The sequence below is a fragment of the Lynx rufus genome, unplaced genomic scaffold (assembly GCF_022079265.1).
Source record: "Lynx rufus isolate CCGP_SWC_20201006 ecotype Redwood Valley unplaced genomic scaffold, mLynRuf1.p SCAF_1, whole genome shotgun sequence".
Lineage (NCBI taxonomy): Eukaryota > Metazoa > Chordata > Mammalia > Carnivora > Felidae > Lynx > Lynx rufus.
In genome coordinates this window covers 70,982,750-71,009,095 of record NW_025814823.1, presented here as the reverse complement: position 1 = coordinate 71,009,095, position 26,346 = coordinate 70,982,750, and the positions used below count along the sequence as shown (strand labels likewise).

The following is a 26,346-nucleotide window of genomic DNA, read 5'->3' as shown; positions in this document are numbered from 1 at the left end:
GCATGCTGGGAATGAAGACTGAGAGAGGTGACAGGACATACATGAATAGAGGGGACAGAACTGGAGCTGTGAGCAGTGCAGCTCTGAGTACTAGAGTGACTAAATTTCTAGAGAAGACCTCTAGAGAATATTTTTTAATGTTTCTTTTTTTTATTTATTTTTGGGAGAGAGAGAGAGTACGAGTGGGGAAGGGCAGAGAGAGACATACACAGAATCCAAAGCAGGCTCCAGGCTCTGAGCTATCAGCACAGCCCTGACATGGGGCTCAATCCCACGAACCATGAGACCATAACCTAAGCCAAAATTGGACGCTTAACTGACTGAGCCACCCAGGCACCCCTATAGAATACCAACTCTTTTGTGTTCGCTTCGGCAGCACATATACTAGAATACCAACTCTTTTTTTTTTTTTTTTTTTTTTTGAGAGAAAGAGAGACAGAGCATGAGCGGGGGAGGGGCAGGGAGCAAGGGAGACACAGAATCAGAAGCAGGCTCCAGGCCCTGAGCTGTCAGCACAGAGCCCAATATGGGGCTTGAACTCACAGACCGCGAGATCATGACCTGAGCCTAAGTTGGACGCTCAACCAACTGAGCCACCCAGGCGCCCCTAGGAATACCAACTCTTAAGGATCATCTTCTTATTTGAAAATGTGAATTCAGGGTAACTTTTGAGAAGAATGTTTTAGAGACAGATTCTGTCTAAAGCTATTATTTCAACTTTTCCAAAGAACAAAATAAGAACTACTCTCAGAAGACTAGAGAACAGTTCAAATGTTTCACTCACCGTAGAATCCATCTGATTATACCTGGCAATATCTTTATGCAGTGTCCGTAGCATAATCATAGCCACCATTCCAGACAAGAAGAGGACAATGACCAGGGAATTCATGATACTGTAGGAATAAGCATGTCAGGATTAATCTGTAGCTTTGTTTCCTTTTCAAAATGTTTATTCAGGCACATTACAACAACATTGATCAAAATCAAAATTTGACTAAAAATCCAACAGATTCAATGAGTTGTGCTCTGTTATGTGTCCTTCTAGTGGATACAGAAGTTTATATAATTATCATAATAATCTTATAATTTGTTAACTAGAAATTTTTTAATGTTTATTTAGAGAGAGAGAGAGCGAGCGAGCGCGCACAAGCAGGGGAGAGGCAGAGAGAGAGAGGGAGACACAGAATCCAAAGCAGGCTCCAGGCTCTGAGCTGTCAGCACAGAGCCCGATGCGGGGCTCGAACTCAGGAACTGTGAGATCATGACCTGAGCCGAAGTCAGACGCTTAAACCACTGAGCCACTCAGGTGCCCCAAGAACTACAATTTTTTTTTGTCTGTGGCCATTATTAGTAAATAACCACTATGCCCATATAAATGTAATGCTGCAAGGACCAACAAAGGTCTGTATCTTCAAGAAATTATAACAAATTTATTCAATAAATTAATGAGTGTCAAAAGGCAGTCAACAAAATAGAAAAAAGAGTGATGGCACCATGAGTAGCTTTCCAGACAAAAATTTTGAATCATGCTTTGAAGAGAAAGTAATTATAAGTAGACATAACATGAGCAGTAGCTTCTGTTCATTGAGCACTCTTCCACTTCCAGTAAGGTGCTCAGATGCTCTATTTCATTATCTCTGTTAATCCTCAGAACAGTCTTGTGAAGCAGGTAACTCCACATAAAGAAACGGACTCTGATAAACTGGGTGGCCTGGACCGACTTACAACCAATGATTTAAAGCCAGGATTGAACACAAGTCTATCCAATTCAAAAGCCCAGACTTCTGGATAACTGGAGAGGATTACAGAGTGAAAGTGAAATTGAAAGGGACCAAACACAGAACAAGCACAAAGCATAAAGTGGATTAACTCTGTACTCTTACCTAAACCACTGAATGTGGGTATGAGGCATAGATTCCAGAATATAGTCCCATCTAGAAGCCCATCTGATGTTTTTATCTTCCTAGGGGGATAAAACAAAACAAAACTCTTTAAGCATTTGCTGACAAAGTATATTAAGAATCCAAACATTTCTGCTCAAAGCTTGACCTTCCATTCAGTTAACAAATGTAATTTCTCATTATCATAACTTGGTTTAGTCAGGAGTTTTAGAGAGTTTAGCTCTAACTCAAGTCTCGGGGAAAATCAAAATGAGATTAAGCAGCAAATAAAAACATAAGAATTCCTAAAAGTCCCTAGTTACCTGTATTTTTTAAAAGTCTTCCTTTAAATTTTAACTAGTAAAAGTTTAACTTAGATATCAAAATTTAGAGCTGTATTCATTTTTTTTCAGAAAATTGAGTGGCATAACTTATTCTTTATGCTCTTTGATGTCATCTATCCATGTCAATGAGATACCAGAGTCATAATTTAGATACACTGAGCATCTGGCAGGTATCACCCACAATGAACTCTTAATACCTAAAAAGAAATATACAGTGTTTCTTGCACTAGGCTTGCAAAATTACACACTATAAAGGGAGAGTAAATGTCTCAACTATATTCAATTGGCAAGACAGTTTATAAAAAAGAGGAGGAATACTGCCTAAGATTCTCATAAAATGAACTTCTACTTCCCTAAGAAACTTCTCCATTAATAAAAACACTTCCTTGAATTCCCAAAGAACCTATATAAATCATCTACCATCAGGAAATTCTCAATTAAAGTTTATATTAATCCAGACTTAAAAATAGTGTTGCTGGGACACCTGGGTGGCTCAGTTGTGTTAAGCATCTGACTCTTGGTTTTGGCTCAGGTCATGATCTCATGGTTCAAGCCCTGTGTCAGGCTCTGCGCAGGTGGAGCCTGACTGGGATTTTCTCTCCTCTCTGTCTGCCCCTCACCTGCTCCTGCTCTCTCTCAAAAATAAACTTTAAAAGAAAAAAGTGTTGCTCTCCCAAATGCCTGTTGCATAAATCTTTGACATTTTCATACCAGCTTCTATGCCTGTTTATTTTCTTGTTTCTTTTATTTATTTTTAAATTTTTTTTAACGTTTTATTTTTGAGAGACAGCATGAGCAGGGAAGTGGCAGAGAGAGAAGGGGACGGAGCATCCAAAGTGGGCCCTGTGCTAAGCCCATGTGGGGCTCAAACTCACGAACTGTGAGATCATGACCTGAACTGGTGATGGTCACTCAACTGACTGAGCCACTCAGGTGTCCTTCTTTTTTTTAAGATTTTTTTAAAAAGTTTATTTACTTATTTTGAGAGAGACAGAGAGTGAGAGAGTGAGAGAGTGAGAGAGTGAGAGAGTGAGAGAGTGAGAGAGAGAGAGAGAGAGAGAGAGAGAGAACGTGTATGGGGAGGGGCAGAGAGGGAGAGAGACAGAATCCCAAGCAGGTTCTGCACTGTCAGCATGGAGCTCAATGTAGTGCTCAAACTCTTGCTGTGAGATCATGACCTGAGCCAAAACCAAGAATCACTTAACCGACTGAGTCACTCAGGTGCCACTAAAGATTTTTTTAAGGTTTATTTATTTTTTTTTTGGGGGGGGGGGGAGGCAGGGAATGAGTGGAGGGGCAGAGACAGAAGGGGAACGAGGATCCGAAGCCGACTCTGCTGACAGCAAAGAGCCCAATGCAGGGCTCGAATTCACAAACTGTGAGCTAGCTCATGACCTGAGCTGAAGTCGGATGCTTAACCACTCAGTCATCCAAATGCCCCAACCGACCTCTACGTCTATTTTCTTTTTCTACCTTTTGCTTTCTATGTATCTCTTATGACTTAACATTTAATCAGGTTCAATTCTCTAATCAACCATACTTCTCATTTAAATGGACACTTAGTTTTTAGTGTGATTATGTTGCCTGGTGCACTGACAAACTATTCCAAATCAGCTCATTAAAAGCTTATGTATTTGACAAGGTTAATCATTAATATTTTTAATTAGTTTACATAGTATGAATTTAGAATTTCTGAGTTACACTAGAGATAAAAACAAACTCACCTGGAAGCTAACAGAATAAGTATAGGCAATTTTGATCTCCCCAGAAGCCTTGTTACTTATATCCATGGGGGGTCCAGAGCAGTCCGGTTTATCTATATGGGTATGTTTGAAGCTGTGGGAGGAAACATTTTGGCAAGATGCTGATAAAGAACAGTTGAAAAAATGGGGTAAATGTTACAGATTTTGTATGTATTTTACAATGCTAGTGATAGTCAAGGGTGAAATTATTCATGTCACATTTAATAGTACAAATATTTGTTTTATATAAATAATGGGCTTAGTTGTAAGTATATGTAAATTATTATTCAAAATTAGAAACAAACTTTTGAAAGCACTATACATGAAGAACATTAAATATCTTAAAACAATAAAAACAAACACTGAGGGAATTTAAATTAACTGCCATCCAATAATGGCATGCATTTCTTAACCAACAGTAGCATGGGAAAAAGACTAATTCAATGGGGGGGTAGGGGTTGAGGGGAAGTCATGAAAAAAAATGGAATGCTCCATCAAAAAAGGGATCTCACAAATAACTGATAGGTACTTTCACACTAAAAATATTGACAACTTGAAGAGATGCTCTTTCAGTGACTTGTCACATACTGGCATCTAACACTGCAAGGAGACTTTAGAAATGATGGCACTAATCAGCCCATTTAGAGGGCACCCAGTGGGCTCACTCATTAGAGCATGGAACTCTTGAGCTCAAGATCACGTTGGGTGTAGAGGTTACTTTAAGAAATCGGCTCATTTGGGCATCCGATGAGAGGTCAAGTTGCAAATATTGGAGGCAGTGCTTTTCCACCAAAAGAGGGAATGCTGCGCCAACCACTCACGTTCTCCATTCCTGGCTGACACAGAAAAGCTGTCAAAACTTCCTGATTGAAAAACAGAACAGAAAGACACTTTGGCTTGACTACTTACCATAACAGGAAAAAAAATATATTTATATGGCTTCTCTGGACAACCCACAACTCAGTAACAAATCACACTAAAGGGAGTTTTAGTAAAATCAATACTGAGATGTCAGATTATATGCCAGAATACTGATTTTTTAAAAAGTTAACTGGGTCCCAAATATTTATTCTTTGGGAATAATTTCACTCACATTTATTTACTTATTTACTATTTTATTTTCATTTAATTTTTTAAAGTAAGCTCTATGCCCAAAATGTGGCTTGAATCTCATGACTGAGATAAGGAGTCACATGCTCCACTGACTGAGCCAGCCATGCACCCCTTTGTATTTTAATTAAAGTAATCTCTACACCCAATGTGGGGCTCAAATTCATGACCTCAAGATAAAGAGTCACATGCTCTTCTGACTGAGGACAGAGCTGGCCAGGCATTCCTCATTTATTCACTTTTTATCTATTTGTACAGTTACCTTTTTGGTTCAAGTTTGGCAGCCACTAATCTTGCTCCCATGGACCCAGTTTCAACAACATGATAATATATTTTGATGTCAACATGGTTGAAGATGTAAAATGTATCTCTTTCATGGAATTCTGACTGTGGAACAAAACTTAAAGGTAGAAAACTGGCTACACAAGAGTCAAAACAAAACTTTAACACGAGGCACAACAAGTAGGAAAATTTGAGCTAGGACAGAGTTTTAGTCCTTCCTTATAAAAACGTTTAAGTTTTAAGCTGAAACTCTCCAAAAGCCAAAATGAATTGGCAGAGTACAAATTATGCTTCTTTAATATTTTAATTCTTACATATAAATACCTGTTAAAAAGAACACATCTAATATTTTCTATCTTTCCACTTATGATAAAACTAACAAAATAAATTTTAGAATATTAAATGTTATGAGCATACCAAAACTTACACATTTCAAAATTGAAACTCATAACTTCAGACTTAACTCACAACCTAAATAATTTAAGTGTGTGTAGTCAACTCTCCCAAAAGCATTAGCCAAACCAGTTTCATGATCAAGCTGATGCTAACTTCTACTACCAGGTCATACTAGGAGATTAAATCAGGTTGACCTGATTACACAAAATTTAATACACATCCCCAGTAATTTTAATACTTTCTATAGTAACATCTTTATTATTGTTTTTAAATATAAAAGAATGGTTATAAAGGCATTTACTTTTTAAGAAAAGGTATAATACTAAACTCTTGCAATATATTATTTTATGGACTTGAATTTGTAATACAAATTTCATGGGCTTGTAATGAGGTCTTTTTGGCACTCCAGTAACCTTTTTTTTAATATATATAAGATTTATGCGTCTAACTTTTAATAGAGTCAGAACATACAAAGTCCTAGCCCTTAGCCTAGTGCTTAGCATGTAACAGACACTCAGTGAATGCTGAACTGAATCTGAATTATTTAGTGCTAGAGTTAAATTTATATATTGTTAATCTGGCTTAAGTCAAAGATCTAAGTAATTGTGCTTCAGACATGTGAATTGTACTCATACAATGAATGTAACCAATTTTGTCCAGGTAAAGACTGAATCCTTCTACCAAAAAAACCCATATTTTTAAAAAGTAGCATAGAGGTTTTTTTCACGAACTTACATTAATAACACAGGCATCTTTTGCATGGCCTTTATCTGTAATGTAACAGCCAATAGGAAATCCAGGATTACAGAACCTCTGACCATCTTCTACATCATAACACCATGTTACAGGCATATTATCCACAATCCTAAGCACAAAAATAAAAGTCAAGTTAGAAATCATCAAACATGACTAACAAATACTACTCAAAGCTGTGTTACAACTTCATAGAATTTACATATCTATAAATGCCTTCAGATGTCAAAACTACAACAAAAGAATTTTGATAAAATGTAGTATTTCATAGGCAATAGCATTATGCCAATATTTGATATGCTGTAGTGAAGAAAAAGACTTTATAGCTTCATTGAAACTATAAATGTATACAGGAAAGAGAGTTTTATAAATTAATTTACTGCAGTTGCTAATTTAATATCACTATCTAGATCTGTTGAGTATAATTTACCTTTTGCAGAACACTCAAAAGCTCTAAATTAGGTGCAAAGCAATGTATCTAGTTCCTTGGGAACAATTTAATGGAACAGCATAGAAGCAAATGTCCTTTACTACTAGGTAATTCAATAAAAAGGGGAAGAACATAACTGCAAGATGGAAAAATATTCAACTTAAGGGCCAGTGAAAAAGTGAAAATTACAGTCTTAATCTATTAAGCTGTGTAAATCCAACTTATGTGTAAAAGAAATGCTGCTATAAAACTAGAGAAACAAAAATTTAAAGTGCTATAGTGACAAAGAACTTTTTTAAAAAGGGGATAAAAATAAAGAATAAAAGAATAAGATTCCGTAGCACTGTCTAAACTACATTAAAGTCCGAGCATGTGGTCCCCAAATGCCAAGAGCACACTACAGGATACAAATTAAAAAATATTACTAAAAATATACTAGCTATATTACAGTCATAAGATGACTCCAGGGCATGTTTTATTTGTTAATTAATGTATGCCTTAGGAAGTAAAATTATGATTCTATATGCACCCAAGGTGTACATTAATGACCTAATAAAACATGTCTCGTCACATTTAAATGCTATTTAATAGTACCCAATATACCAAATTTTAGAATCACCTTCACTATTAAGTTGCTTATTATTATAGCCAGCAGGCTAGCAGCTCCCATGAAAAGACTATAAAATATTAGAAGTATAAAAGCACTGCTACATAAAATAAATAATTCAGATTTTTTGGTAGCTTAAACAATCAGTTAATTGCTTTAATTTTTTAGATAGAGGATGAAATGCAATCAATGAATATATACAATATATTAATTATAATATCTTTATACTTTCATAGCAGAGAAAGTACTACAAAAAATTACAGTGCTAGCTATAAAAAGAGAAATTAAGCAGCAATTTAGGCTTTCTTAAAGCCAGCATCCTAAGTTTATCATTTACATAATGCCTTGACACAATAACCTTTTCCTGGTAATAGGAAGCATTTAAAAAAAGAACAACAAACACTTGGAAATAAATGTAATAAAATTTAAAGAATATAATTTTCAATTACTGCCTTGCTAAGTTAGGGAGTAGTACTTATTTAAATTTATAACACCAGAAATACTAAAAATCTTATTTTTAATCTTCACAGTGAAAAAGAAGGATTCAAAAGGATAAAGGTTGGCCCCAATTTTTTTTTTTTTTTTTTTTTTTTACCATCTAGGACTTCTTTCCATTATTTTCCTTTACCCTCCATGGGCTCCATATAAAACACTTCTATTAATGAAGCCTCATCCACTAATAATTTTTCCCCAATAAATTAAATTCCCAGTTTCCGATCAGAACAGAATAACCCATGTTATCACAATATATTCAGAAAATTGTAGTGAAAAGCAAAGAAGCTTGGCATTTAAGTTATTCTATATAGTTTTAACATGGGTACATTTACACTATCTGTTAGGATTTTGAATTTTTAAAAACATTTTCCCACTGCTAGCTTGCTGAGATCCAGGATTAGAACTCACTGGACTAAAATATCTTCAAAGACCCCTCTCTGTCCAATAAGCTAGAAAACGTAAGTACTGTGATACCTAGTTATATAATTATACTTTTATAAATAAAATGTCACAAACACCTGGAAATTTGGGCAAGAAGTATAAGCACAAACCATGCAGAGTATAGCTGAAGGGAATTTGGTGCCTGGTGCTAGTATCAAAACACTAGTCTCAAGAATCAAGAAGTAGCTCAGGACAGGGGTGCCTGGGTGGCGCAGTCGGTTAAGTGTCCGACTTCAGCCAGGTCACGATCTTGCGGTCCGTGAGTTCGAGCCCCGCGTCAGGCTCTGGGCTGATGGCTCGGAGCCTGGAGCCTGTTTCCGATTCTGTGTCTCCCTCTCTCTCTGCCCCTCCCCCGTTCATGCTCTGTCTCTCTCTGTCCCAAAAATAAATAAACGTTGAAAAAAAAAATTAAAAAAAAAAATTAAAAAAAAAAAAAAAAGAAGTAGCTCAGGACAGAATAAGGCAAGAAAATCCTCAAATTGTGTTCCAACATCCCAAATTATGAATTAAAAGTATTTGTCAATTTAGATAAGGAAATTAACTATTCTTAATTAACTGTTCTCTAAATGGGTTGGCTTATTAGCTAATATTCGGTTATTGTAATCGTTTAAAAGGTAGTAAGGTTAAAAACGTCATGGGGGGAAAAACTACAGTTCATTCATGCAATGTAATACTACACAATTATGAAAAGAATAAGGTAGATACAGGTCTACAGATGTGCTTTTACATGACAAACGCCCAGATTTTCTGAAAAGAAATGCGCAAGTTTGCAGAATAATATGTACAATACTTCAGTTGCACTATTTTAAACAGGTACACTCCTGTTATATGCCTGCATATGCACAGAATATCTGGGAACACATGAGAAATAATACTGCTACCTCTGGGGAACAGGATTAAAGAAGTTGAGGGTGGTAGAAGATGTTTACTTTTTACTTGATATTTTCCTACGCTGCTTGTGTTTTTTCACAGATATATACTGTTTCATAATTTAGAAAATGATTACGCTCTCCCCAAATGTCTCAGTGCAAAGGTTAATAAGAAGTGCTACATTCACAATAAAATTCCATAACATAACACTACACTTTTAAAGGTCTTTCAGATTTCTAAAGGTTCATGCTATTTTATCTCTATCAACTCCGGTATCTATGCTGAAAATCAAGTTACACAGTAAAAACTTTCTGAAGTAAGTCAAAGACAGAAATATACTCAACTTAGGGTTCAACTAAATTATCAATGTGAACCAACATTTTCCAAATGTGTAATGTACTGATTTAAAGACTAAAGCCCAGGGGCACCTGAGTGGCTCAGTCGGTTAAGCGTCGGACTTCATTCAGCGCAGGTCAAGATCTCATGGGTTATGGGTCAGGCCCTGTGTAGGGCTCTGTGCTGACAGTTCAGAGCCTGGAGCCTGCTTCAGATTCTGTGGGTGTCTCTCTCTCCACCCCTCCCTAGCTCACGCTCGCTCTCTCTCTCTCTCTCTCTCTCTCTCGCAAAAATAAATAAACATTAAAAAACATTTAAAGACTAAAGCCCAGGGGCGCCTGGATGCCTCAGTTGGTTAAGTGTCCGACTTTGGCTCAGATCATGATCTCGCGGTTTGTGGATTTGAGCCCTGCATCAGGCTCTGTGCTGACAGCTCAGAGCCTGGAGCCTGATTCAGATTCTGTGTCTCCCTCTCTCTCTGCCCCTCCCCCCACTCTCACTCTGTGTCTCTCTCTCTCAAAAATAAACATAAAAAAAATAATAATAATAAAGACTTAAGTCCATTGTCCACAATTACCAGACGATATATTTGTGATACAGCTTAGAGTTTGGCTAATAGTTTCAGACCTGAAATCATAAACTCTTCTGATACAACAATAAAATGATTAATCACCAGCAAGTTTCAAGTTTTTCAGGCAGAATATAGCGTAAGTTTGCAACTGATATACCTATCACAAATTACTGAATCAATTTCATTATCAAATGCTAACTTCATAAACTATTTTAAATTGTTTATTCTTTTTATTATGCATTTTGGCAACAAAGAGTACCTATGTTAATTCCATCATAAATTAGTTAGAAATATTTCTAAGCTACTGAAGAAGAGGTGCTTCTATTATCTTTAGGAGCAAGCTTCTTGACAGTATTCCAAGAACAGAGGGTAGAAGAAATAACTAAAAATACCTATAGGCCTGAAGTCATTCTTTATTCTGTCAACAAGTGAGTAGCTATTAATAGCTAAACGGATAGAGTAGCTATTACTCTAAACGTTTACACCTCCTCGAGTAAACGGAGGTGAATGAGGCTAACATGAAACTCTAAAAACTGAGCCTTAGGTATCATTTTGAAGGCTGTTAACAATTTGAAGCAAACTGAAAATACCAAGGAAAATTTCAATTACTTATGAATAAGCAAATGTACCCAACTTACACTGATTCAGCAATTACATAGTATTCTCACAGTACCAAAGAAATGAGGAGATTTCAAGTTCTTGTTTGCACTGAGGCTCACAAGAGGAAGAAGCTGACACAAGTGTAATGGGCAAGTGTCCTTCCTTATTCCAACGGTGTTCTGCTATGAGAAACTTGTTCCCATCTGGTTTAGCAGACTGAAACAGATTCTATCAAGGTCTGGCCAATCAGAATGAATTCCCCTAATTACAGACAGACTAGTTCACGGATGGGCAAGTGACCCAAGGTTGCCCCTCTCTAGGACTTTTAGGGGGCAAGATAGAATGACAGGCTCCAACCACAGTATTTGAGCCACAGGGTCTGGGCATGTCAAACTGAGATCAATGGTTCCTAACCTCCCTTGCACTGGGCAAGTGAGCATGAGATACTGATAGGATAAACATTCAAGAGGAAGTACATGAAGACAGTCTTCTTGTTCACTATCTCCAGTACCTTATACTTTTTAGAAGAGGCAAAACATATGTAAATTAGAACCCCACACAGAGTAAGGTATTTGTCAGCAAAATTATCTTGAAGAATAATGATCATACTTCAAAAGTTGGATTTTCAGACCCTTTTAAAAATATTCTACATTTGAATTATGTATAAAGAGTCAATACTACCTTATTTTTTTGAGTTAACTACTTTAGAAGCAAAAATAAAATAGGTTTAAATGCTTTTTGATTGTAACACAAACTGGTAAAGACCTAGTTAATGTAACATCACAGTGTATAAAATAAAAAACAGGTTACTCAAAATGTAACTGTTTTATTTGAAGCAGATGCTATGTATCAAACATTAAATGACGTTCAAGTTTGTTTTCCCATGGTCTTTTTTAAGGCCTCCAAGTATAAAATAACAGTATTTTTCTAGATGACTGATCCAGGTCCTTTCCCCAAAGCATGAATATGTTCTTATTAAATACATGTGAAAAAAAGAAGTACTCTAGGTACCAGGTCTAGGAACCAAAAGAAGTACCAGATATTACAGTAATCTAAGCAGTTAAAAATGATACTTTAAGCTGTCAACCTTAGTAATCCTTGGCACCTAAAAGTCAGACTTCATGCTATTACTATCAACAAAAAAATCAACAGATTTGCTATATTTTATCGAGTTAATGAAGTAATTTATACAGTCAACGAAACAGAGGTTTCATCTAGAAAAGGAAAATACCAACAGTCCAAAATCTCCATGTCTTACCAGTGATGTTGATAATTCAGTAGCATGCTTTTTTTCAAGAATTCTAATTTTTGTTTGTCTTCAGCTTTCTCTGTATGGTATGTTTTTGTACAGACAAGCTTGCAGGTCTCCTCCTTATTAAATGTAAACTGTATTAAAATAAAGTGAAAAGCAAATTAAAAAATATCTAGGTCCTTCACACCTATGCCATAAGCAGAGTAAAAATACTGGTCTTGTCAAATTACTTCAGTGCGTTAATATTGATAATATTGTAAAATTTCTCATACTTCAATTACATTTAAATTTTAATCTATTTCTCTAAAAATCTAAATCAATTTTTCTTTTGATAAGTAACAGTTTTTATTTTTATTTTCGATAATTTGAATCCACTCACCTTTTAAATGTAAATGAACCTTAAAAGGGGAAAAAAAAACCACATGTAGAACAAAATGGAAATCAGTTCTTCTATAGTAATGGCCTCTGATGTTTTGAAATGATGGAGTTGAAGGCTTTCTAGTAATAAGCAGACAAGTTTTTATGCCCATATATTCATTTGATGGATGTTTGTTAAGTGCCCCCTATGAGCCAGGTAATAGAGATTCAGCAGTAAGTAACAGACTGTGATGACACAAGAAAAAGTCAAATTTGGATGTCTAAAACTCAGGGTAAATGTGCTTCTCTTTTTACACACATTTGAAAAGACTGTCAATTTTCATGATCTTATTTAAATAAAATTGAAACAAATAAGGTTTAAACAAAAATTAATAATTTAAAAGTTAAAACACTAAGGAGTCCTCCAATTTTGGAGCCTATGACTTATTTCATGTGTAAAAATAATGGTATTCATAACATACTGCATAATGTAAGTTTATTTTATCAAGATACACTTATGTCTTCATTTTAAAAACGTATTTCTGGGGCGCCTGGGTGGCTCGATCGGTTAAGCCTCTGACTTGGGCTCAGGTCATGATCTCACGGCTCGTGGGTTCGAGCCCCATGTCAGGCTCTGTGCTGACAGCTCAGAGCCTGGAGCCTTTCAGATTCTGTGTCTCTCTTTCTCTCTGCCCCTCCCCCGCTTGCACTCTTTCTCTCTCTCTCTCAAAAATAATAAACATTAAAAAATTAAAAAAAAAAGTATTCCCTAGTTTTCTAAAGGCTGTAATTTATTAAACTATATATAGTCTGCAATTGTATACCATTCAATAAACTCAAACTTTATTACATGGAGTTAAAAAAAACAAAAACAAAAACAAAAAAACCTTGCATATGTTTCACTTTTAAGCAGTTCAATCCTTTGCACATGATTAAAACACCTAAATCAGTTTTTGTGCATGAGCTGGCAGAGGAGAGCTTCAAGCGCAGCCCACTGCTGCCACCTGTCAGCTAAGAGTTAAGTTTTGTCTACATTGCTACTTCTGTAAATGCAGCAATGTTTGTGCAATTATCTAATATTCTTAACCTTATATACACCTTATAAGTTCCTTTTTAAAGGGAGGAAAATGAAAAAAAAGAAGTATACATACTAAGGAATTAGAGGGTAAGTGTCAAATTTACATTCAGCATAGACACTGCTAGTTATACTAAAAGTGGCAAATCTTACGCCTCAATCCAGTGCTTACTGGGTTTAGGCAAGTCAACTCTGTGTTCAACTGTGAAGGAAAATAGTAAAACTGGAGAGGATGCTTAATCATCATAATAAGCATTTATTAACTCATGTAATCCTCCCACCTTTGAGGTAGTCTCTTTTGCTGAATCCTTCTCATCTTCCTCACCTAGTAACACCAAGTGCCCCAAGGCTCAATCCTTGGAATCTTCCTCTTCATTATCTATACCCACACCCCCTTGGGGATCTCAAGAGTTCCTGATACACTGATTTTTACACCAATGATGATTTTCAAATATATATATCTAGGCTGAACCCCTCCTCCAATGCCAGACACATATATTGAAGTGTTTACATCTCTATTTAGATGCCTAATTTCCCATTCCCCCCAAACCTGCTCTTCCCAGACTGTCCCATTCTAGAAAATAGGAAATCCACACCCCACATGCCATCCCTTAGCAAATTCTGTTGTACTGACCCCACCTTCAAAATGTAGCCAGCTTTTGAGATTCTGACAACACAACACCTACTCCTATACTCCATGGTCTGAGCTATTATCGGGTCATACATATCTCTACGATTGTGTCAGCCTCCTAACCAGTCTCCGGCTTCTCTCCTTGCTCTCCCATGGTCCTCCTCAACACAGCAGCCCTAGTGATCCTGTTAAAATTTAAGCCTACTCAATATCCTTCAGTGTTAACCATCTTGCTCAGATATACAAGCCAGTCTTTACAGTGGCCTAGGAGTTCCTATGTGATATGGTCCCATTGTTTCTCTGCCCTCATTCCCTGCTATTCTCTATCTTGCTCACTCGCTCAAGTCACACCAACTATTTCTGTACCTTCAGCCCACCAGGCAAGCTCACATCTTAGAACGGGTGCATGTGCTGCTATCTTCACAGAGAACATTCCCCCAGATATTCACATGGTTCACTCCTTTACTTGCCTCAGGTCTTTTGCTCGAATGTTACCTTCTCACTCAGCAAGACTTCTGCTGGCCCATTTAAAATTGCCAATTCTTCATTCACCTTCCCTGACTTATTTTTGATAGTTTTTCCATCAGCAATGGACACAGTATGTACTTTAGTAATTCATTTTGTTTCCTTCTCCTCATCAGAATATAAGGTCCATGAGGACAGAGATTTTTGTCTCCGATCACTGCTGCATGCCATACCTACCAAAGTGCCTGGCACGAACATACTAACTGAGCAAATGAATATGGATGACTGGTTAGATCTGGGATGAGTCTATGACCCTGAGAATGTGGCTCCAGCTTCACTTAACACACAATCTTGTTTTCCTGACCTCAACAGCAGTCAGAGATAAAAGACAGCAAAGCAGATTTGAGGTTTTGTTTTGTTGCTGGTTGTTACCATTGTTTTTACTGCAGATCTAAAATAAGGCAAAATAAGAGGTGCCTGGGTGGCTCAGGTGGTTAAGTATCGGAGTTTGGCTCAGGTCATGATCTCACAGTTTGTGAGTTTGAGCCCCATGCCAGGCTCTGTGCTGACAGCTCTCAGAACCTGGAGCCTGTTTCATATTCTGGGTCTCCCTCTCTCTCTGCTCCTCCCCGACTCGTGCTCGCTCGCTCTCTCTCTCTCTCTCTCTCTCTCTCTCTCTCAAAAATAAACGTTAAAAAATAAGGCAAAATTCTATGAAAATAAAGGACAAAGAATACTGAATCAATACTGAAAAATATGAGTCATTGCATTTATGGCTGACTTGAATGAAAATCTAATCTTTTTTTTTTTTTAATTTTTTTTTTTTAACGTTTATTTTTGAGACAGAGACAGAGCATGAACAGGGGAGGGGCAGAGAAAGGGAGACACAGAATGGAAGCAGGCTCCAGGCTCCGAGCCATCAGCCCAGAGCCCGACGCGGGGCTCGAACTCACGGACCACAAGATCGTGACCAGAGCCGAAGTCGGACGCTCAACCGACTGAGCCACCCAGGCGCCCCGAAAATCTAATCTCTTATCCCCATGTTTCTGTTTACCTATGCCTTAGTCTTAAGAAATGCCTACTCTGTCTCTTTAAGCTTGGGGGACTTAAAGATTTTGTTTTAGCACAAATCTTGATCCTAAAAACTCCTAGGAAACTCATACAAAATGTGAGATGCACGTCTCTCCATTTTAAAGCACTCCTGTTCTATTTTACCTCAACTCCTGGTTCAAAATTAAATGTGCAAAGTACTAGGCCTAGAAGAAGGGTCCTTTGCATAAGCAAGGCTGTCTTTTCCTGTAAATAAATATATCCTGGAGGGAACCTACCATGGACAGAATTTGCCCTTAAATTCTTCCCCAAAGGGACAAACTTCTTCCGGGGTTTGAATATTTTGCTGGCCTTTCCTCTGTTTATCTGCAACCTGCTATGAGCTGTTTACTGCAAGAAACTCCTGCTGTCCCTCAAGTTCACTGACGATGTTATTGATGCTCTTTCCTTCCATTATTTGTCAAGGCAAAGGCATAACTAAACAGAATGATGGGGCTGAGGCACCACAGGAATATCTTAAGTTGATTGTATAATTTAATAAATATGCCTGAAAATCACCCTCTACTATAAAAACAGTACAATAACTTCCAAAGTAATCTTTCAAAATATCACATCAGGGAGTGATACACAATTAAGATGATACACAATTAATACGCTTGCCCGGCACAGTAATACCCATGTCCATATACTTTGAGCTCCTTCCTTCCCAGTGGCCTCATCCCATATGCCTTCAAATCTGTCTTTGAAAAAATTTTAAACTACGGGCATCTTTAGGGTAGAAATTTTAAAATTATAATTATTTTAAGAGGACTTATGGTTGAAAACTGTAAAATCATATACTTATGTGGACTAAACTTGCACAATTATGCGTCTTTTCCCCAGTGTAGTGTAGTGTTAGAGGGGATTAGGTGGGTAGTGGGACAACTCTAGGTTTGGGGATTTGCTGGACAGATGCTCAGCGCAATGAAGTGCCAAAGAAAATAGATGGCAGTGCTTAGTGAGAAGCAGAGAAGGCAGCTAACCATAGGGTCTAAGTCGTAGAAGACAAGGATGAGACACTGAGAGAGGAATTAGCCTGGGGAATAAAACCTGGAGTCAAGTTACAGCAATTAAAATGAATACAGAGAGATGTCCAAAGTAGAGACTTAAAGGAAAAATTCACAGTGCAGAATAATATGTTAAATCATAAACAAGTCAAGTCTAATTTTATTTATATATCGTTGTAAGTACATGGGAAATTTCAGGAAAGATTAATAAGAAACTGTGACGTAATGGGGCGCCTGGGTGGCTCAGTCGGTTGAGCAACCGACTTCGGCTCAGGTCATGATCTCATGGTTCGTGAGTTCGAGCCCCGCGTCGGGCTCTGTGCTGACAGCTCTGAGCCTGGAGCCTGCTTCAGATTCTGTGTCTTCCTCTCTCTCTGCCCCTTCCCCACTCATGCTCTGTCTCTGTCTCTCAAAAATGAATAAACGTTAAAAAAACAATTTTTTTTAATTAAGAAAAAAAGAAACTGATGTAAAACTGGGGGTAGGGGGAGAAAGACTTACTTTTCATTTCATATTATTCTGCATCATTTAAGTTTTTATATGGTGATACATTGTTATGATAAACTAGTTTAATTTTTCTAAAAGAGAGTGAGCATCATTCTTTGTGTAGCAGGGGGAAAAGATGTAAAATGAATAGGGTACTGCACAACATGGAAGAAAAATAGGCTTAAGTGTTTACAGATTTAAAAGAATAATTCCAGGGAGCGCCTGGGTGGCTCAGTTAGTTGAATATCCAACTCTTGATTTCGGATCAGGTCATGATCTCACAGTCATGGGATCAAGCCCCACATCGGGCTCTGTCCTGACAGTGTGGGGACTGCTTGGGATTCTCTTTCTTTCTCTCTCTCTCTCTCTCCCTTTTTCCCTCTCCCTCTCTCCCTGCCTCTCCCTGATTTGCACTCTCTCTGTCTCTCTCAAAATAAATAAATAGGGGTGCCTGGGTGGCTTAGTCAGTTAAGCATCTGACTTCAGCTCAGGTCATGATTTTGTGGTTTGTGGGTTTGAGCGCTGTGTCCGGCTCTGTGCTGACGGCTCAGAGCCTGAGGCCTGCTTCAGATTCTGTGTCTCACCCTCCCTCTGCCCCTCCCCCACTCTCTCTCTCTCTCTCTCTCTCTCAAAAATAAACATTAAAAAAAATTTTTTTAATAAACTAAAAAAAAAAGGAGTAATTCTGGGTGATGATGGAGTACACACATTGAAGACAGTATCTTATATTGTGCTTAGTTTGGTTTCTAAAAATATACCGAGAACATTCCAAATATATTTTCAATGGTCAAAAGAGAAAGGTTAGCTTCCCAAAACCCCCAATGGGGGAACCCAAGTAGTGCTATACTTGCTAGGAGAGAGTAGGTAAATATGTATGAATACTCCCAAAGAGGGAGAAGGAGATGTGGAGCAGCTGCGGCAACTTTTCATGACGGAGGCCTGGGTTTCTGGTCCCTCTGTAACATAAGGAAGAGTGTCTTGAGTCCTATCCTTTAGGCCACCAACTTATCATTTAGAATACTGATATATGAGGGGGCCTGGATGGCTCAGTCGGTTGAGCATCTGACTTCGGCTCAGGTCATGATCTCGCAGTTTGTGGGTTTAAGCCCTGCATCAGGCTCTGTGCTGACAGCTTGCTCAGAGTCTGCAGCCTGCTTCAGATTCTGGGTCTCCTTCTCTCTCTCTGCTCCTCCCCCGCTCATGCTCTGTCTCTTTCTGTCTCTCAAAAATAAATAAATGTTAAAAAAATTAAAAAAAAAAACTGATATATGAATGTTTGTTAAGACAAATTTATCCGTGACATATCATGAGGAGAGGAATCCTTCTAAACCGTTAACATTAAAAAATTATTCCCAGAGCTAAAAGAGAAATGAAATCCTCTTTAGATATAACAGCTAAGTTATCTTAGGCTTTTCTGTAAGGAAAAAATAAAGAAAAAAGAATGAATGAGAAAGAAAGGAACAACTAAATGACCTCTATGTCACACTGAATACCAACCTTATATGGTGAAGGTTCAATTCTTTCCCCAAATAACACCTGACCAAGATTTTCAGATGGGCGTTTTCCTTCTGATGCTTGGCAAAAATCAAACCTGGGGGGGGGGGGGAAGTATTTAAGCTTTTACACATAAAAGGAAACAATGACATATCAAGCCCCTATTCAATCTAGAGGGCAGAAATTAAGTACTGATCATTCCAGTAGCTCTAGTAGTTGAATAAGAAATATATTCACACTCCAAGTTCCATGTACATCTCCCCAAAGCAAAAAAGCAAAACGTCAGAAAATTATGCCCGAGAAAACTTTGATGTCTAAATATCTTTTATGAAGATGTAAATTACAGAATTTAAAAAGTTAACACGATATACTTATTTTTGTTCATTCCAATGATAAAACTGGTATCTTTCTTCTTCAAGCAAATTTTCCATTAACTTATCTCCTTTTGTTCTAACTTTCTAATCCAAAGCTTTAATTAATAACATTTCAGGAAGATATGTCAAAGTTCCCTGGGTTTATGCCTCATCCCTATACAATGGCTAACACATCCCAACATGAGAAGCATGGCAAGACAGACCCTAGAGAGCAGAGAATTGTGAAGAAGCCATAATCAGTCAGCTATAAGGTTCTCTGTAATTCCCTTGGATTATTAACCAGGTTTCAAAATAATTTGCTTTAAACATTACAGTCAAATTTCAGCTTTGCTATAGAAAATTAAAGGACAGTTCTTGTGTTCATTCTGGAATGATATGGGAGCACTCAGGACCCATGCAGTGATGGCTACAGATTAGATTCCCAAAACAAAGATGAATCTTCGGTGATAAAAAACAGGCTGGTTGGGGGCGCCTGGCTGCCTCAGTTGGTGGAGCATGCAACTCTGGATCTTGGTGTTGTGAGTTTGAGCCCCACGTTGGGCGTAGAGATTACTTAAAAATCTTAAAAAAAAAACAAACCCACCAAACTGGGGCCAGGAAGTCCTCAAATGAAGACTTTCCATGTAGTGGACGTAAGAGATCCACTGAATTTTCCCCGATACATCCCACAAAGATTTCAGGAAATATGTTTGTTTATTTAACAAAACAAAAGAAACAAAAAGTGAAAGGAGCATTTAGGTCTCGTCTCCAATAGTTACATAAATAACAGTCCATCCATTTATGAATGTTGTACTTCCTTCTAATACGTAGTTAGGCATCTGGATTCTAATAGGATAGTCTCACTTTTTGGTGTGTGCTTTTTTTCTATAGTAAGCACATATTTTCTCTTAAACCTCTTAAATACAACAAAAATTTAGAAGCCAGATAAAATTTAGGAACTGTTTTATACTCAATAGGGTATATAGTGATCAAATGAATAAAGGTTATATATACATTAAAAATTTTTTATAATATCAAAAAAGTTAAAATAATAAAATGTTCAAAAACAGAGATATAGTGGAACAAATTATACACAACTCTACACAACCTCTACAATGAAACAACAAACAGGGGTGCCTGGCTGGCTCAGTTGGTAGGGCATGCAACTCTTGATCTCAGGGTCATGAGTTCAGGCCCCACACTGGGTGAGAGCTTACTTTAAAAAACAAAACAAGGGGCGCCTGGGTGGCTCAGTCAGTTGGGCGTCCGACTTCAGCTCAGATCACGATCTCACCGTCCGTGAGCTTGAGCCCCGTGTCGGGCTCTGGGCTGATGGCTCAGAGCCTGGAGCCTGCTTCCGATTCTGTGTCTCCCTCTCTCTCTGACCCTCCCCTGTTCATGCTCTGTCTCTCTCTGTCTCAAAAATAAATAAATGTTAAAAAAAAAAAAAAGCATAAACAACTACGAAAAAGACTGGGGTAGCTATGGCTGTGTATTAACGTGAAAAGATTAGATGAGAAAAACAAGGTGCAAAACTACTTTTGTTTAAAACAAAAATGTATAGATGTGGTTAGGTACATTAGAATATGCAGAGAAAAAAATGTAGGAGGAGCAGAAAACAAAGCAATTATTTCTGGGGATTGATTATGTAGGACATAAGAATTTTGTTAAGGGGCACCTGGGTGGCTCAGTTGGTTGAGCGTCTGACATCAGCTCAGGTCATGATCTCACCATTGATAAGTTTGAGCCCCACATCAGGCTCTGTGCTGACAGCTCAGAGCCTGGAGCCTGCTTCAGATTCTGTCTCTTTCTCTCTCTGTCCCTCTCCTGCTCGCCCTGTGTGTGTCTCTCTCAAAAATAAACATTTAAAAACAAAAAAAAAAGAATTTTGTTTAAAATTATGTGGAGTTTGGGGGCACCTGAGTGGCTCAGTCAGTTAAGCTTCGGGCTCTTGATTTCTGCTCAGGTCAGGATCTCACAGTTGGTGGGATTGAGCCTCTGTTAGGCTCTGGACTGACAGTGCGGAGCCTGTTGGGATTCTCTCTCCCCCTCTCTCTGCTCCTCCCCTGCTCGCTCACACGGCATACACATGCACTCTTCCTCTGAAAATAAATACATAAACTTAAAAATGTTTTGAGTATTTTTATAATTAAAAAATCTATTTTTTTAAGTTTATTTATTTATTGGGGGATGGGTGGCAGAGAGGGAGAGGAAGAGCAAGAATCCCAAGTAGGCTCTGTACTGTCAGCCCTAAGCCCAACTCAGGGCTCAATTTCACCACCATAAGATCATGACCTGAGCTGAAATCAAGAGTTGGACACTCATGGGGCACGTAGGTGGCTCTGTAGGTTGGGCATCAGACTTCAGCTCATGTTACTGAGTTCGAGTCCTGTGTCGGACTCTGTGTTGACAGTATGGAGCCTGGAACCTGCTTCTGATTCTGTGTCTCCCACTCTCTCTCTGCTTCTCCCTGACTCACGCTCTGGATTGCTCTCTCTCTTAAAAATAAACATTAAAAAAAAAAAAAAAAAGTTGGACACTTAAGTGACTAAGCTACCCAGGTGCCCCTATAATTAAAAAATTTAAAGAAAACACAATGGCTTTTTGTCCACTGAGATAAAAATGGAAATCCACTGTTTTAGTTGGTGCTTCTATTGAAAAGATCACATTTCACATTCTAACCCTACCTTGGAATAAAGAATACCCTTTAAAAAATGTTTTTAGGCCCTGTACATTTTTAAAGCACATATAAATTTATCCATAACTATGGAGAAAATAAAATTCTAAAAGTACAAAATTCTGATAAGTCGTATACAATTTTATTTTTATATTTTAGAGAATCTTAAGCAGGATCCATGCTCAGAATGGAGCCCAATGCTGGGCTCGATCCCATGACCCTGGGATCATGACCTGGGCCAAAATCAAGAGTTGGACACTCAACGGACACTCAACTGACTGACACTCAACAGAGCTAACCAGGCAACCCGAGTTACATGCAATTTTATATAAAAATCAAGCTAAAAAACTTACGCTGTGTATTCATAAGGAAGAACAGATTCCACTGAATCAAGCCTGTTCACGAATAGTTCTATTTCAGCCTGAAAATGAGGAAACACAGAATTAGAATATAAACTGGAGATCAAAACTTAAGTCATGTTTAGAACTGAAAAATAATTTGACGTGTTTGAAATTAAAACTTTATGATATTTAAACATTTCTCTCATAAATCCATTCACTAAGTGGGCTTATATACAGTTAAATTACAACAAAATATTTTCATAGTTGAAAATGTCTCCAATAATTTCTAAATGTTTTTTAAGTTATAAAATTTCTTAAAAATTAAGATATTTAAATCATTCATCATGTCAATATAGATGCCATTCTTAAAAGTCTGTTTTTCAAAATCAATATTTCATTCTGCAGCACAAAAATAATTTTTATTTTTAAACAACTTTTTCTTAAACATTCTCATAGCAGTCAAGAAATGCTTCCAAGTCAGAAGAAATTTCTAGATCAACTATACTAGAAATACAACCACTGCTCTTAAACAGACAGGAGATAGACAATGGAAAGATGATTTAACTTTGGAGGACTGCTCTGATTCAATTGGAGAGTGCTTAACTACAAAGGTAATAACAGTGAGGAAATTCACAAAGACCAAATCAAGTTCCACAATGGGGAAAGAGGAGAAAAGTTATATCACCTTCCTAGGAAATACAGGCTAATTTAAAGCCATACTTCCTTTTATTTATTTATTTTTTATAGTTCAGCTTTTTTTTTCAATTTATTTTTAAAATTTTATTTAAATCCAAGTCAGTTAACATATAGTGTAATAATGGTTTCAGGAGTAGAATTTAGTGATTCATCACTACATACAACACCCAGTGCTCATCCCACCAAGTGCCCTCCTCAAAGCCTGTCACCCATTTAGCCCATAGCCCCACCCAACACGCCTCCAGCAACCCTCAGTTTATCCTCTGTACTTAAGAGTTTCTTCTGGGGGTGCCTGGGTGGCTCAGTCAGTTAAGCGTTCGACTCCTGGTTTCAGCTCAGACTCAGGTCATGATCTCATGGTTGGTGAATTCGAGCTCCACAACAGGCTCCGCACTGACAGTGCAGAGCCTGCTTGGGATTCTATTTCCCTCTTTCTGTCCCTGCTGTGCTCGCTCTCTCTCTCTCTCTCTCAAAATAAATAAACTTTAAAAAGTTATTAAAAAAAAAAGAGTCTCTTCTGGTTTGCCTCCCTCTTTGTTTTTATCTTATTTTTCCTTCCCTTCCCCTATGTTCACCTGTTTTGTTTCTTAAATTCCACATGAGTGAAATCGTATGATACTTATCTTTCTCTGACTGACTTATTTTGCTTAGCGTAATATATTCTAGTTCCATCCATGTTGTTGCAAATGGCAAGATTTCATTCTTTTTGATTGCCAAGTAATATTCCATTGTGTGTGTGTGTGTGTGTGTGTGTGTGTGTATTATACATATATATATATATATATATATATATATATATACCAAGCCTCTTTTTTTTTTTTAATGTTTACTTTTGTTAAGACAGAGGAAGACAGAGAGAGAGAAACAGGATCTGAAGTGGACCCTGCACTGACAGCAGAGCCCAAAGTGGGGCTCGAACTCCCAAACCATGAAATCGTGACCTGAGCCAAAGTCAGATACTTAACCAACTGAGCCACCCAGGCACCCCACCTCTTCTTTATCCATTCATCAGTTGGTGGACATTTGGGTTCTTTCCATACTTTGGCTATTGTCGATAGCACTGTTATAAACATTGGGGTGCATGTGCCCCTTCAAAGCAGCATTTTTGTATCCTTTGGATAAATACCTAATAGTGCAATTCCTGGGTCATAGGGTAGCTCTATTTTTAATTTTTTGATGAATCCCCACAGTTTTCCAGAGTGGCTACACCAGTTTGCATTCCCACCAGCAGTGCAAAAGTGTCCCCCTTTCTCCACATCCTCGCCAACATCTGTTGTTTCCTGAGTTGTTAGTTTTAACCATTCTGACAGGTATAAGGTGGTATCTCATTGTGGTTTTGATTTGTATTACTCTGAGGATGAGTGATATTGGGCATCTTTCCATGTGTCTGTTAGCCGTCTAGATGTCTTCTTTGAAAGTGTCTGTTCATGCCTTTTGCCCAAGCCATACTTCCTCCTACTGAAGCTCCCCAAATGTCTCCAAGATATATTTGAAGTTCTGCAGAACCCAAAATACATATCCACTCTCAATAGGGGCTCACTGCAATTCATGACAGAATTCTTTAGTTGAAGTTGAAGAAGCCAGTAAGTAATTTATGCCCTGAAGTGCTTTACGTGCTAACCAAAAACATTTACATAGGAGCTGTTTACCTTGGATAAGTATATTAATAGAGTTAGACTGCTATGGCTGTCTCTGGACTCTAATCATGGGGCTACCTGGAATGGCATAAAGCCACATTTGTCACTTTGATCTTGTTCACTGGTACTGCTAAGCAGTCCTCTATAATTGTTAATATCCCAAAGGTGAGACAAGATGTTTGATGTAGTTTGTACAAATAATACACTGCCACTAGAAAAGCAAAGGATACAGACTCTAGGGCCAGTTTGCCTGGGTTCAAATCCCAGCACTTACTATTTGGTCAAGTTATTTAACATCTCAGTTTCCTTATCTGCAAAATGGGGATACAGTATTTACCTCATAGAGGTATGAGGATTAAATGAGTTAACATTTATAAAGTACTTACAAAAAGTGCCTAAAACATGAAGTGCTATATATTTGTTAAGTGAATAAAAGCAAATGAATTTAATGATATTCAGAATAGGAAATGCCTAAACTACACTGCTCTTTTGCCAAAATAAATGCTCACCCGATATTCCTAATATACAATGGAAGATAAAACATTAGTCTTTGTATATAGTAGTGAAAACAGTATCATATTCAATCCCTAAAATTATAAGGAAATGAAATTACTCAATGGCAACACTGTCTCAAACATACACAAAAAATTTAACTGTGTGTCCTTGCATAAAACATTCTTTATCATTGGTTTAAATTTTAGCTAAGAAGATAATGGGACATGACATTTAAGCATTACAGAATGCTTGAATAATTAACACAAATATACCTAAACCTAACTGTTGTGAAGGCAAATTTCCCAGTTGATGGCTTACTCTGCCCAAATAATTTTCACTAATTATAAGAGATCAACACTGCTATGAAGATACTTGAGAATCTAAGCATTCTATTTAATGTATCTTAATGAAGACTGAAAGATCCCTAAAAAGCTAATCCAGTTCATTTCTAGATTTCTTTTTAGGAAGAAACGCAGCTATTATATTCTATAGAACTTTCTAGGTTTTCAGTTTCAAAATCTGTAGAGCCACATTTTCACCACGGAAGTTGAATCCCTTGTGCCACAATTAAACCTATTGCTTACTTTCAACTTCATTCAGTACAAAGTGATCAAGAGCAGGGACTTTGAAGCTACGCTGCCTGAGTTTAAAACCTGAAAATGACGTTTACTAGCTATGTGATCCTGGGTAAGTTTCTTCACTTAACTCAGTTTTCTCATTTGTAGAATGGAAGTAATAATAACTCCTGCTTCAAGCTGTTTTAAGAAGATTCCAGAGCAGTACTTGGTACAAAATACTAAGTAGTCACTATTATGCAGCAATGCCCAACAGGACTTTAAATTTTTTTTTTCAACGTTTTTATTTATTTTTGGGACAGAGAGAGACAGAGCATGAACGGGGGAGGGGCAGAGAGAGAGGGAGACACAGAATCGGAAACAGGCTCCAGGCTCCGAGCCATCAGCCCAGAGCCTGACGCGGGGCTCGAACTCACGGACCGCGAGATCGTGACCTGGCTGAAGTCGGACACTTAACCGACTGCGCCACCCAGGCGCCCCTTCCAACAGGACTTTAAAGAAGGATGGAAATATTCTTTTTTTTTTAACTTTACTATTTTCTTTTTAAGTTTATTTTATTTGAGAAAGAGCAGGGAAGGGGCAGAGAGAGAGAGGGGAGAGAGAAAATCCTAAGCAGGCTCCACACTGTCAGCATGGAGCACTACTCAGGGCTCAATCTCACTACCATAAGATTGTGACCTGAGCCAAAATCAAGAGTTGAACACTTAACCTACTGAGCCACCCAGGCGCCCCAATGATGGAAATATTCTTATCTGCACTGTCAAATACACACATGGCCATTTGTCACTTAAAATGTGGTTAGCAGGGTTCAAGGACTGAATTGTTTAATTATGTTTGAAAAGTCACAGGAGGCTAATGG

At 37.7% G+C, this 26,346-nt stretch overlaps 1 protein-coding gene across 1 annotated transcript in view; it reads right to left on the bottom strand.

The window, feature by feature from the left end:
• TM9SF2 (transmembrane 9 superfamily member 2) overlaps window positions 1–26,346 on the bottom strand; it is a 65,914-nt gene that overhangs the window by 24,238 nt on the left and 15,330 nt on the right. The window contains exons 2-9 of the mRNA XM_047081491.1: window positions 22,097–22,164; window positions 18,717–18,810; window positions 12,116–12,243; window positions 6,490–6,619; window positions 5,339–5,463; window positions 3,949–4,060; window positions 1,884–1,963; window positions 785–893 (exon numbers count right to left, since the gene is read on the bottom strand). Coding sequence (XP_046937447.1) covers window positions 785–893; window positions 1,884–1,963; window positions 3,949–4,060; window positions 5,339–5,463; window positions 6,490–6,619; window positions 12,116–12,243; window positions 18,717–18,810; window positions 22,097–22,164 — 846 coding nt within the window. The remainder of the gene's footprint in view (window positions 1–784; window positions 894–1,883; window positions 1,964–3,948; window positions 4,061–5,338; window positions 5,464–6,489; window positions 6,620–12,115; window positions 12,244–18,716; window positions 18,811–22,096; window positions 22,165–26,346) is intronic.